Source organism: Salvelinus fontinalis, chromosome 5 (genome assembly GCF_029448725.1).
Source record: "Salvelinus fontinalis isolate EN_2023a chromosome 5, ASM2944872v1, whole genome shotgun sequence".
Lineage (NCBI taxonomy): Eukaryota > Metazoa > Chordata > Actinopteri > Salmoniformes > Salmonidae > Salvelinus > Salvelinus fontinalis.
Genome location: NC_074669.1, coordinates 63,771,391 through 63,786,404, shown reverse-complemented (window position 1 = coordinate 63,786,404; position 15,014 = coordinate 63,771,391). Strand labels below are relative to the sequence as shown.

General features: G+C 41.7%; 1 protein-coding gene across 1 annotated transcript in view; it reads left to right on the top strand.

Annotated features, from left to right (window-relative positions):
* Positions 1-11,949: 11,949 nt before the first annotated feature.
* LOC129856014 (CUB and sushi domain-containing protein 3-like) overlaps positions 11,950-15,014 on the top strand; it is a 749,171-nt gene continuing 746,106 nt past the window's right edge. Inside the window, exon 1 of the mRNA XM_055924143.1 lies at positions 11,950-12,049. Within this exon, the coding sequence (XP_055780118.1) occupies positions 12,037-12,049 (13 nt within the window). The 5' untranslated portion in view covers positions 11,950-12,036. The remainder of the gene's footprint in view (positions 12,050-15,014) is intronic.

Below are 15,014 nucleotides of genomic sequence, written 5' to 3'. Positions count from 1 at the left end.
ATTAGGAATATGTTTACTAAGCCAGACTAGAGACAGACCTATCATATTAGGAATACGTAACAATGCTGCCATGTAACCATGGTAGTTAAATACCACCTGATGAGACCATGGTAGTTAAATACCACCTGATGAGACCATGTAACCAAGGTAGTTAAATACCACCTGATGTAACCACGGTAGTTAAATACCACCTGATGAGACCATGTAACCATGGTAGTTAAATACCACCTGATGTAACCACGGTAGTTAAATACCACCTGATGAGACCATGTAACCACGGTAGTTAAATACCACCTGATGTAACCATGGTAGTTAAATACCACCTGATGAGACCATGTAACCATGGTAGTTAAATACCACCTGATGAGACCATGTAACCATGGTAGTTAAATACCAGCTGATGAGACCATGTAACCACGGTAGTTAAATACCACCTGATGAGACCATGTAACCATGGTAGTTAAATACCACCTGATGAGACCAAGTAACCATGGTAGTTAAATACCACCTGATGAGACCATGGTAGTTAAGTACCACCTGATGAGACCATGTAACCATGGTAGTTAAATACCACCTGATGAGACCATGTAACCATGGTAGTTAAATACCACCTGATGAGACCATGTAACCACGGTAGTTAAATACCACCTGATGAGACCATGTAACCATGGTAGTTAAATACCACCTGATGAGACCATGTAACCATGGTAGTTAACCATGGTAGTTAAATACCACCTGATGAGACCATGTAACCATGGTAGTTAACCATGGTAGTTAAATACCACCTGATGAGACCATGTAACCACGGTAGTTAAATACCACCTGATGAGACCATGTAACCATGGTAGTTAAATACCACCTGATGAGACCATGTAACCATGGTAGTTAAATACCACCTGATGAGACCATGTAACCATGGTAGTTAAATACCACCTGATGAGACCATGTAACCATGGTAGTTAAATACCACCTGATGAGACCATGAACCATGGTAGTTAAATACCAGCTGATGAGACCATGTAACCACGGTAGTTAAATACCACCTGATGTAACCATGGTAGTTAAATACCACCTGATGAGACCATGTAACCATGGTAGTTAAATACCACCTGATGAGACCATGTAACCACGGTAGTTAAATACCACCTGATCAGACCATGTAACCATGGTAGTTAAATACCACCTGATGAGACCATGTAACCATGGTAGTTAAATACCACCTGATGAGACCATGTAACCATGGTAGTTAAATACCACCTGATGAGACCATGTAACCATGGTAGTTAAATACCACCTGATGAGACCATGTAACCACGGTAGTTAAATACCACCTGATGAGACCATGTAACCATGGTAGTTAAATACCACCTGATGAGACCAAGTAACCATGGTAGTTAAATACCACCTGATGAGACCATGGTAGTTAAATACCACCTGATGAGACCATGTAACCATGGTAGTTAAATACCACCTGATGAGACCATGTAACCATGGTAGTTAAATACCACCTGATGAGACCATGTAACCACGGTAGTTAAATACCACCTGATGAGACCATGTAACCAAGGTAGTTAAATACCACCTGATGAGACCATGTAACCATGGTAGTTAACCATGGTAGTTAAATACCACCTGATGAGACCATGTAACCATGGTAGTTAACCATGGTAGTTAAATACCACCTGATGAGACCATGTAACCATGGTAGTTAAATACCACCTGATGAGACCATGTAACCATGGTAGTTAAATACCACCTGATGAGACCATGTAACCATGGTAGTTAAATACCACCTGATGAGACCATGTAACCATGGTAGTTAAATACCAGCTGATGAGACCATGTAACCACGGTAGTTAAATACCACCTGATGTAACCATGGTAGTTAAATACCACCTGATGAGACCATGTAACCATGGTAGTTAAATACCACCTGATGAGACCATGTAACCATGGTAGTTAAATACCACCTGATGAGACCATGTAACCACGGTAGTTAAATACCACCTGATGAGACCATGTAACCATGGTAGTTAAATACCACCTGATGAGACCATGTAACCACGGTAGTTAAATACCACCTGATGAGACCATGTAACCATGGTAGTTAAATACCACCTGATGAGACCATGTAACCACGGTAGTTAAATACCACCTGATGTAACCATGTAACCATGGTAGTTAAATACCACCTGATGAGACCATGTAACCATGGTAGTTAAATACCACCTGATGAGACCATGTAACCATGGTAGTTAAATACTACCTGATGAGACCATGTAACCACGGTAGTTAAATACCACCTGATGAGACCATGTAACCATGGTAGTTAAATACCACCTGATGAGACCATGTAACCATGGTAGTTAAATACCACCTGATGAGACCATGTAACCACGGTAGTTAAATACCACCTGATGAGACCATGTAACCACGGTAGTTAAATACCACCTGATGAGACCATGTAACCATGGTAGTTAAATACCACCTGATGAGACCATGTAACCACGGTAGTTAAATACCACCTGATGTAACCATGTAACCATGGTAGTTAAATACCACCTGATGAGACCATGTAACCATGGTAGTTAAATACCACCTGATGAGACCATGTAACCATGGTAGTTAAATACTACCTGATGAGACCATGTAACCACGGTAGTTAAATACCACCTGATGAGACCATGTAACCATGGTAGTTAAATACCACCTGATGAGACCATGTAACCATGGTAGTTAAATACCACCTGATGAGACCATGTAACCACGGTAGTTAAATACCACCTGATGAGACCATGTAACCAAGGTAGTTAAATACCACCTGATGAGACCATGTAACCATGGTAGTTAAATACCACCTGATGTAACCACGGTAGTTAAATACCACCTGATGAGACCATGTAACCATGGTAGTTAAATACCACCTGATGAGACCATGTAACCACGGTAGTTAAATACCACCTGATGTAACCATGGTAGTTAAATACCACCTGATGAGACCACGTAACCATGGTAGTTAAATACCACCTGATGAGACCATGTAACCACCGTAGTTAAATACCACCTGACGAGACCATGTAACCATGGTAGTTAAATACCACCTGATGAGACCATGTAACCATGGTAGTTAAATACCACCTGATGAGACCATGTAACCATGGTAGTTAAATACCACCTGATGAGACCATGTAACCATGGTAGTTAAATACCACCTGATGAGACCATGTAACCATGGTAGTTAAATACCACCTGATGAGACCATGTAACCATGGTAGTTAAATACCACCTGATGAGACCATGTAACCATGGTAGTTAAATACCACCTGATGAGACCATGTAACCATGGTAGTTAAATACCACCTGATGAGACCATGTAACCATGGTAGTTAAATACCACCTGATGAGACCATGTAACCATGGTAGTTAAATACCACCTGATGAGACCATGTAACCATGGTAGTTAAATACCACCTGATGAGACCATGTAACCATGGTAGTTAAATACCACCTGATGAGACCATGTAACCATGGTAGTTAAATACCACCTGATGAGACCATGTAACCATGGTAGTTAAATACCACCTGATGAGACCATGTAACCATGGTAGTTAAATACCACCTGATGAGACCATGTAACCACGGTAGTTAAATACCACCTGATGAGACCATGTAACCACGGTAGTTAAATACCACCTGATGAGACCATGTAACCATGGTAGTTAAATACCACCTGATGAGACCATGTAACCATGGTAGTTAAATACCACCTGAGGTGAAACTTTTTGTAACGTGAAACTTGTATCAATATTAGAAAGACTATGACCAGGTCTTTTTTTTACAATATCAGTCTCTATAGTGTTACTAAAATACCAGTCTCTATAGTGTTACTAAAATACCAGTCTCTAGTGTTACTACAATACCAGTCTCTAGTGTTACTATAATACCAGTCTCTATAGTGTTACTACAATACCAGTCTCTATAGTGTTACTATAATACCAGTCTCTATAATGTTACTACAATACCAGTCTCTAGTGTTACTACAATAGCAGTCTCTATAGTGTTACTACAATACCAGTCTCTATAGTGTTACTATAATACCAGTCTCTAGTGTTACTACAATACCAGTCTCTATAGTGTTACTACAATACCAGTGTCTATGGTGTTACTACAATACCAGTCTCTATAGTGTTACTATAATACCAGTCTCTAGTGTTACTACAATAGCAGTCTCTATAGTGTTACTACAATACCAGTCTCTATAGTGTAACTATAATACCAGTCTCTATAGTGTTACTATAATACCAGTCTCTAGTGTTACTACAATACCAGTCTCTATAGTGTTACTACAATACCAGTCTCTAGTGTTACTACAATACCAGTCTCTAGTGTTACTATAATACCAGTCTCTATAGTGTTACTACAATACCAGTCTCTATAGTGTTACTATAATACCAGTCTCTATAATGTTACTACAATACCAGTCTCTATAATGTTACTACAGTACCAGTCTCTAGTGTTACTACAATACCAGTCTCTATAGTTTTACTAAAATACCAGTCTCCATAGTGTTACTACAATACCAGTCTCTAGTGTTACTACAATACCAGTCTCTATAGTGTTACTACAATACCAGTCTCTATAGTGTTACTATAATACCAGTCTCTATAGTGTTACTACAAAACCAGTCTCTATGTTGTTACTACAAAACCAGTCTCTATGTTGTTACTACAATACCAGTCTCTAGTGTTACTACAATACCAGTCTCTATAGTGTTACTACAATACCAGTCTCTAGTGTTACTACAATACCAGTCTCTATAGTGTTACTACAATACCAGTCTCTATAGTATTACTACAATACCAGTCTCTATGTTGTTACTACAATACCAGTCTCTATAGTGTTACTACAATACCAGTCTCTATAGTGTTACTATAATACCAGTCTCTAGTGTTACTACAATACCAGTCTCTATGGTGTTACTACAATACCAGTCTCTAGTGTTACTACAATACCAGTCTCTATAGTGTTACTACAATACCAGTCTCTATAGTGTTACTACAATACCAGTCTCTATGGTGTTACTACAATACCAGTCTCTATAATGTTACTACAACATCAGTCTCTATTGTGTTACTACAATACCAGTCTCTATGGTGTTACTACAATACCAGTCTCTAGTGTTACTACAATACCAGTCTCTATAGTGTTACTACAATACCAGTCTCTATAATGTAACTACAATACCAGTCTCTATGGTGTTACTACAATACCAGTCTCTAGTGTTACTACAATACCAGTCTCTATAGTGTTACTACAATACCAGTCTCTATAGTGTTACTATAATACCAGTCTCTATAGTGTTACTACAAAACCAGTCTCTATGTTGTTACTACAAAACCAGTCTCTAAGTTGTTACTACAATACCAGTCTCTAGTGTTACTACAATACCCGTCTCTATAGTGTTACTACAATACCAGTATCTAGTGTTACTACAATACCAGTCTCTATAGTGTCACTACAATACCAGTCTCTAGTGTTACTACAATACCAGTCTCTATAGTGTTACTACAATACCAGTCTCTATAGTGTTACTACAATACCAGTCTCTATAGTGTTACTACAATACCAGTCTCTATGGTGTTACTATAATACCAGTCTCTATAATGTAACTACAATAACAGTCTCTATAATGTTACTACAAAACCAGTCTCTATGTTGTTACTACAATACCAGTCTCCATAGTGTTACTACAATACCAGTCTCCATAGTGTTACTACAATACCAGTCTCTATAGTGTTACTACAATACCAGTCTCTATAGTGTTACTACAATACCAGTCTCTATAGTGTTACTACAACATCAGTCTCTATAGTATTACTACAATACCAGTCTCTATAGTGTTACTACAATACCAGTCTCTATAGTGTTACTACAATACCAGTCTCTATAGTGTTACTACAATACCAGTCCCTATGTTGTTACTACAATACCAGTCTCTAGTGTTACTATAATACCAGTCTCTATAGTGTTACTACAATACCAGTCTCTATAGTGTTACTACAATACCAGTCTCTAGTGTTACTATAATACCAGTCTCTATAGTGTCACTACAATACCAGTCTCTAGTGTTACTACAATACCATTCTCTATGGTGTTACTACAATACCAGTCTCTAGTGTTACTACAATACCAGTCTCTAGTGTTACTATAATACCAGTCTCTAGTGTAACTATAATACCAGTCTCTATAATATTACTACAATACCATTCTCTATAGTGTTACTACAATACCAGTCTCTATAGTGTTACTATAATATCAGTCTCTAGTGTTACTATAATACCAGTCTCTAGTGTTACTACAATACCAGTCTCTAGTGTTACTACAATACCAGTCTCTAGTGTTACTACAATACCAGTCTCTATAATGTAACTACAATAACAGTCTCTATAATGTTACTACAATACCAGTCTCTATAATGTAACTACAGTATCAGTCTCTATAGTGTTACTACAATACCAGTCTCTATAATGTTACTACAATACCAGTCTCTATAGTGTTACTACAATACCAGTCTCTATGGTGTTACTACAATACCAGTCTCTATAACGTTACTATAATACCAGCCTCTATAACGTTACTACAATACCAGTCTCTAGTGTTACTACAATACCAGTCTCTATAGTATTACTACAATACCAGTCTCTATGGTGTTACTACAATACCAGTCTCTATAACGGTACTATAATACCAGCCTCTATAACGTTACTACAATACCAGTCTCTATAATGTTTCTACACTACCAGTCTCTAGTGTTACTACAATACCAGTCTCTAGTATTACTACAATACCAGTCTCTAGTATTACTACAATACCAGTCTCTAGTGTTACTACAATACCAGTCTCTAGTATTACTACAATACCAGTCTCTAGTGTTACTACAATACCCGCCTCTAGTATTACTACAATACCAGTCTCTATAATGTTACTACAATACCAGTCTCTAGTATTATTACAATACCAGTCTCTATAATGTTACTACTATACCAGTCTCTAGTATTACTACAATACCAGTCTCTATAATGTTACTACAATACCAGTCTCTAGTGTTACTACAATACCAGTCTCTATAATGTTACTACAATACCAGTCTCTAGTGTTACTACAATACCAGTCTCTAGTGTTACTACAATACCAGTCTCTATGTTGTTACTACAATACCAGTCTCTATAGTGTTACTACAGTCTTTATCTCTCACTGGGCTGCTTTCTCTGCCACAGAAACATACAGTTTCCATAGCATCTTATATCCCACAATGCAATACAATGGCAGGTCATGGTAGGTCAGACAGAAACAATTTCCATAGTATCTTATATCCCACAATGCAATACAATGGTAGCTCATGGATAGGTCATACAGAAATGGTTTCCAATGCATCTTATATTCCACAATGCAATACAATGGTAGGTCATGGTAGGTCAGACAGAAACGGTTTCCAATGCATCTTATATCCCACAATGCAACACAATGGTAGGTCATGGTAGGTCAGACAGAAACAGTTTCCAATGCATCTTATATCCCACAATGCAATACAATGGTAGGTCATGGTAGGTCAGACAGAAACGGTTTCCAATGCATCGTATATCCCACAATGCAACACAATGTTAGGTCATGGGTAGGTCAGATAACAACAAACACACCACACACGTTAGATGGACATTTTATCGTAATTGTCAGAATGGCCAAGACCAGGGTAAATCTTACTGTATGTGGTGGTAATTGGTACAGCTACACCCACTATCCATTGCAAATGGCACCCTATTCCCTATATATAATGCACTACTATAGACCAGGACCCAATGTCACCCTATTCCCTATATATAGTGCACTACTATAGACCAGGACCCAATGGCACCCTATTCCCTATATATAGTGTGCTACTTACGACCAGGGTCCAATGGCACCCTATTCCCTATATAGTGTGCTTCTTACGACCAGGACCCAATGGCACCCTATTCCCTATATAGTGCACTACTATAGACCAGGACCCAATGGCACCCTATTCCCTATATATAGTGTGCTACTATAGACCAGGACCCAATGTCACCCTATTCCCTATATAGTGCACTACTATAGACCAGAACCCAATGGCACCCTATTCCCTATATAGTGCACTACTATAGACCAGGACCCAATGGCACCCTATTCCCTATATATAGTGTGCTACTTACGACCAGGGTCCAATGGCACCCCATTCCCTATATATAATGTGCTTCTTACAACCAGGACCCAATGGCACCCTATTCCCTATATAGAGTGTGCTTCTTACGACCAGGACCCAATGGCACCCTATTCCCTATATATAATGTGCTTCTTACGACCAGAGCCCAATGGGCAAAGGGAATAGGGTGCCATTTGGGATGCTGCCCCAAAAACAACTGCCTTTTGTAGGTCAGAGGTGTTTTCTTGAAATGTGAAGTACCCTGTAAAAGCATCGGTCACGTGGGATGCTGTGAAACAGACGATGTGGTAGTTGACGAATATCCGAGACCCTCTATTGAAGAACAGGGTACCAATCTAATTCTTGGTTAGTTCTGTCCACACTGGCCCTCTATTGAAGAACAGGGTGACAATCTAATTCTTGGTTAGTCCTGTCCACACTGGCCCTCTATTGAAGAACAGGGTGCCAATCTAATTCTTGGTTAGTCCTGTCCACACTGGCCCTCTATTGAAGAACAGGGTGACAATCTAATTCTTGGTTAGTCCTGTCCACACTGGCCCTCTATTGAAGAACAGGAGGACAATCTAATTCTTGGTTAGTCCTGTCCACACTGGCCCTCTATTGAAGAACAGGAGGACAATCTAATTCTTGGTTAGTCCTGTCCACACTGGCCCTCTATTGAAGAACAGGAGGACAATCTAATTCTTGGTTAGTCCTGTCCACACTGGCCCTCTATTGAAGAACAGGAGGACAATCTAATTCTTGGTTAGTCCTGTCCACACTGGCCCTCTATTGAAGAACAGGAGGACAATCTAATTCTTGGTTAGTCCTGTCCACACTGGCCCTCTATTGAAGAACAGGAGGCCAATCTAATTCTTGGTTAGTCCTGTCCACACTGGCCCTCTATTGAAGAACAGGGTGACAATCTAATTCTTGGTTAGTCCTGTCCACACTGGCCCTCTATTGAAGAACAGGATGACAATCTAATTCTTGGTTAGTTCTGTCCACACTGGCCCTCTATTGAAGAACAGGAGGCCAATCTAATTCTTGGTTAGTCCTGTCCACACTGGCCCTCTATTGAAGAACAGGAGGCCAATCTAATTCTTGGTTAGTCCTGTCCACACTGGCCCTCTATTGAAGAACAGGAGGCCAATCTAATTCTTGGTTAGTCCTGTCCACACTGGCCCTCTATTGAAGAACAGGGTGACAATCTAATTCTTGGTTAGTTCTGTCCACACTGGCCCTCTATTGAAGAACAGGGTGACAATCTAATTCTTGGTTAAGTCCTGTCCACACTGGCCCTCTACTGAAGAACAGGGTGACAATCTAATTCTTGGTTAGTTCTGTCCACACTGGTCCTCTATTGAAGAACAGGGTGACAATCTAATTCTTGGTTAGTCCTGTCCACACTGGCCCTCTATTGAAGAACAGGGTGACAATCTAATTCTTGGTTAGTTCTGTCCACACTGGCCCTCTATTGAAGAACAGGGTGACAATCTAATTCTTGGTTAAGTCCTGTCCACACTCCACAGCACTTTTTCACTCTCCGACCTCGCTTAGATTGAAACGGTTCGATTGGACTGTGGCGTACGCCAGTGAAGTGTGGTCAGCAACACTTCTTAAACGACACCGTGAAAACGAATGGCTGATGATAAACCTCATTTAAAGGAAACCTATAAAGTAGGACGATCCTGGCTGTTACAATGAAGCATCTGACAACTATAGATCTAACTGTTGAGGACGGGCTCGGGATGTTGAACTCGACCTTCTATATATCTAACTGTTGAGGACGGGCTGGAGTGATGTTGAACTCGACCTTCTATAGATCTAACTGTTGAGGACGGGCTGGAGTGATGTTGAACTCGACCTTCTATAGATCTAACTGTTGAGGACGGGCTGGAGTGATGTTGAACTCGACCTTCTATATATCTAACTGTTGAGGACGGGCTCGAGGGATGTTGAACTCCACCTTCTATAGATCTAACTGTTGAGGACGGGCTCGAGGGATGTTGAACTTGACCTTCTATATATCTAACTGTTGAGGACGGGCTGGAGGGATGTTGAACTCGACCTTCTATAGATCTGATGGAATATAAATAGTACAGCAGAGTGGACTGCATACATACTGCATACATACTGCATACATACTGCATACATACTGCATACATACTGCATAATGTACTGCATACATACTGCATAATGTACTGCATACATACTGCATAATGTACTGCATACATACTGCATAATGTACTGCATACATACTGCATAATGTACTGCATACATACTGCATAATGTACTGCATACATACGGCATACATACTGCATAATGTACTGCATAATGAACTGCATACATACTGCATTATGTACTGCATACATTCTGCATACTGAAGTGCATACATACTGCATACTGCTCTGCATACATACATTATACTGTTACTGGACACATACAGCATACTGTACTGCATAGATACTATATACTGAAACACACACATACTGCATACCTACTGCATACTGTACTGAATAGATACTTTATACTGTACTGCATAAATACTGCATATTTTACTGCATACATGCAGGATACTGTATTGCATACCTACTGCCTACTGTACTGCATACATACTGCATACTGTACTGCATACCTACTGCCTACTGTACTGCATACATACTGCATACTGAACTACATACATACAATATACTGTACTGCATACATACTTTATACTGAACTGCATAGATACTGCCTAATGTACTGCATACCTACTGCCTACTGTACTGCATACATACTGAACTGCCTACATACTGCATATTGTACTGCATGCTGTACAGCTTACATACTGCATACTGCATACATACTGCATATTGTACTGTATTCTGTACTAAATACATACTGCATATATACTACATACTGTACTGCATACTGGTTACTGTACTGCATACTGTACTGCCTACTGCATACTGTGCTGCATACATACTGCATACTGTACTGCATACATACTGCATATTGTACTTCATACATACTGAATACTGTTCTGTATACATACGGCATACTGTTCTGTATGCATACTGTATACTGTACTGCATTCATACTGCATACTATACTGCATACATACTGCATACTGTACTGCATTCATACTGCATACTGTACTGCATACATACTGCATACTGTACTGTCTACTGTACTGCATAAATACTGCATACTGTACTGCATACATAATGCATACTGTACTGCATACATACTGCATACTGTACTGCATACATACTGCATAATGTACTGCATACATACTGCATACTGTACTGCATACATACTGCATACATACTGCATACTGTACTGCATACATACTGCATACTGTACTGTCTACTGTACTGCATACATACTGCATACTGTACTGCATACATACTGCATACATACTGCATACTGTACTGCATACTGTACTACATACATACTGCATACTGTACTGTCTACTGTACTGCATACATACTGCATACTGTACTGTCTACTGTGCTGCATACATACTGCATACTGTACTGTCTACTGTGCTGCATACATACTGCATACTGTACTGCATACTGTACTGCATACATACTTGAAAACACATTTAGAAGAAGACGAATATAACATTACTCTGTTGTGATGTTTTGCTTGACCTTGTAGTTGTGGTTTCTGCATCCAGTGAAACACATTCTAACTCACATGTCCCCTTTGTCTCTTTCCCTCTCAACAGGTTAACAGGATTTCAGATCCCGCCTCCCGTCACCAGCACAGGGCCCATATTTTCACTACGGCTTACCAGTGACTTTGCAGTAAGCGCTCATGGATTTAAGATGGTTTATGAAGGTGAGAGAGAAACAAATATTCCCTGTTGTTTTTTTGTAGAGCTGGTCATACATCACTTTGTATTCAGTCAAATGATACTCAGAGGTTGTTAAATTAGCGTCTTTAGTAACAAAATTTGAATATGCATTTAATTAGAGACATTACATCTCCATGGAAAGTGTATATATACCACATCCTAAACAGTTTCTCATTTCATCTTCCTGTCTGGCTCGTGCATTATGACAACATTTGGTCCCATTGACCCGAATCTCATCATTTCCCCTCCGTCCCAAACCATTTCTCTTTCCAGAGGTGCATATCATATCACAGAGCAGATGGTGCAGGGAATTAGCTGAACTAATGGATGTGCTAACTCATCTCTGTCGAGAGCGGTGCAGAAGTCGACAGAAATGCAGGGGCTGTCTAAATATGAAGTATCCCTCTGTGGCAGTAGGTTATGTCTAGGCCCTCCGATCCGATCCGATCCTCTCCTCCTCTCCTCTCCTCTCCTCTCCTCTCCTCTCCTCTCCTCTCCTCTCCTCTCCTCTCCTGTCCTCTCCTGTCCTCTCCTCTCCTCTCTTTTCCTCTGCTCTCCTCTCCTCTCCTCTCCTCTCCTCTCCTCTCCTCTCCTCTCCTCTCCTCTCCTCTCCTCTCCTCTAGTTAATAATGTGTCTCAGGCAGTCCTTTGTCTCCTCTCCTCTCCTCTCCTCTCCTCTCCTCTCCTCTCCTCTCCCCTCCCCTCCTCTCCTCTCCTCTCCTCTCTTCTTTCTCCTCTCCTCTCCTCTCTTCTTTTCTCCCCTCCTCTCCGCTCTTCTTTTCACCTCTCTTCTTTTCTCCTCTCCTCTTCTCTCCTCTCCTCTTCTCTCCTATCTTTTCCTCTTTATTTCCTCTCTACTCTATCCTCTGCCCACTTTTCTCTCCACTCTCTCCTCTCACTGCTGCCTCCTTTCTCCCCTATTTCCTCTCTACCCTATCCCCTCTTCTCCTCTTCTCTCCTCTCCGCTTTATCCCCTCTCTACTCTATCCTCTGCCCCCTTTCATTCTTGTGATTTTAGCTCAGTGATGCTCTTAGTGACTCAGATATTATTTTAGTTTAGTGATGCTCCTAGTGACTCAGATATGATTTTAGCTCAGTGATGATCCTAGTGACTCAGATATGATTTGAGCTCAGTGATGCTCCTAGTGACTCAGATATGATTTTAGCTCAGTGGTGGTCACAGAGGCCCTGGTCAAAAGTAGTGCACTATCGAGGGAATATGGTGCCATTTGGGACACAGCCGAGGAGATGAAATCTCATTGTATTTCCTGTCATTCATCCATCAATGGAGCAGAGAGAAAAGCAGGTTTGACTCTCAGTGTGTTTATACTGGTTAATGGGTCTCAAACACTCCTCTCCTCTCCTCTCCTCTCCTCTCCTCTCCTCTCCTCTTCTCTTCTCTTCTCTTCTCTTCTCTTCTCTTCTCTTCTCTTCTCTTCTCTCCTCTCCTGTCCTGTCCTGTCCTGTCCTCTCCTCTCCTCTCCTCTCCTCTCCTTTCCTCTCCTCTCCTCTCCTGCCATCTCCTCTCCTCTCCTCTCTCAACCAGTCCTCTCCTCTCCTCTCCTCTCCTCTCCTCTCCTCTCCTCTCCTCTCCTCTCCTCTCCTCTCCTCTCCTCTCTCAACCAGTACTCTCCTCTCCTCTCCTGCCCTCTCCTCTCCTCTCCTCTCCTCTCCTCTCCTCTCCTCTCCTCTCCTCTCCTCTCCTGCCCTGCCCTCTCCTCTCCTCTCCTCTCCTCTCCTCTCCTCTCCTTTCTCAACCAGTCCTCTCCTCTCCTCTCCTCTCCTCTCCTCTCCTCTCCTCTCCTCTCCTCTCCTCTCTTTTCCTCTGCTCTCTTCTTTTCTCCTCTCCTCTCCCCTCCTCTCCTCTCGTTAATAATGTGTCTCAGGCAGTCCTTTGTCTCCTCTCCTCTCCTCTCCTCTCCTCTCCTCTCCTCTCCTCTCCTCTCCTCTCCTCTCCCCTCCCCTCCCCTCCCCTCCCCTCCTCTCCTCTCCTCTCCCCTCCCCTCCCCTCCCCTCCTCTCCCCTCCTCTCCGCTCTTCTTTTCACCTCTCTTCTTTTCTCCTCTCCTCTTCTCTCCTCTCCTCTCCTCTCCTCTCCTCTCCTCTCCTCTCCTCTCCTCTCCTCTCCTCTCCTCTCCTCTCCCCTCCCCTCCCCTCCCCTCCCCTCCTCTCCTCTCCTCTCCCCTCCCCTCCCCTCCCCTCCTCTCCCCTCCTCTCCGCTCTTCTTTTCACCTCTCTTCTTTTCTCCTCTCCTCTCCTCTCCTCTCCTCTCCTCTCCTCTCGTTAATAATGTTGTCTCAGGCAGTCCTTTGTCTCCTCTCCTCTCCTCTCCTCTCCTCTTCTCTCCCCTCCCCTCCCCTCCTCTCCTCTCCTCTCCTCTCCTCTCTTCTTTCTCCTCTCCTCTCCGCTCTTCTTTTCACCTCTCTTCTTTTCTCCTCTCCTCTTCTCTCCTCTCCTCTTCTCTCCTATCTTTTCCTCTTTATTTCCTCTCTACTCTATCCTCTGCCCACTTTTCTCTCCACTCTCTCCTCTCACTGCTGCCTCCTTTCTCCCCTATTTCCTCTCTACCCTATCCCCTCTTCTCCTCTTCTCTCCTCTCCGCTTTATCCCCTCTCTACTCTATCCTCTGCCCCCTTTCATTCTTGTGATTTTAGCTCAGTGATGCTCTTAGTGACTCAGATATTATTTTAGTTTAGTGATGCTCCTAGTGACTCAGATATGATTTTAGCTCAGTGATGATCCTAGTGACTCAGATATGATTTGAGCTCAGTGATGCTCCTAGTGACTCAGATATAATTTTAGCTCAGTGGTGGTCACAGAGGCCCTGGTCAAAAGTAGTGCACTATAGAGGGAATATGGTGCCATTTGGGACACAGCCGAGGAGATGGAATCTCATTGTATTTCCTGTCATTCATCCATCAATGGAGCAGAGAGAAAAGCAGGTTTGACT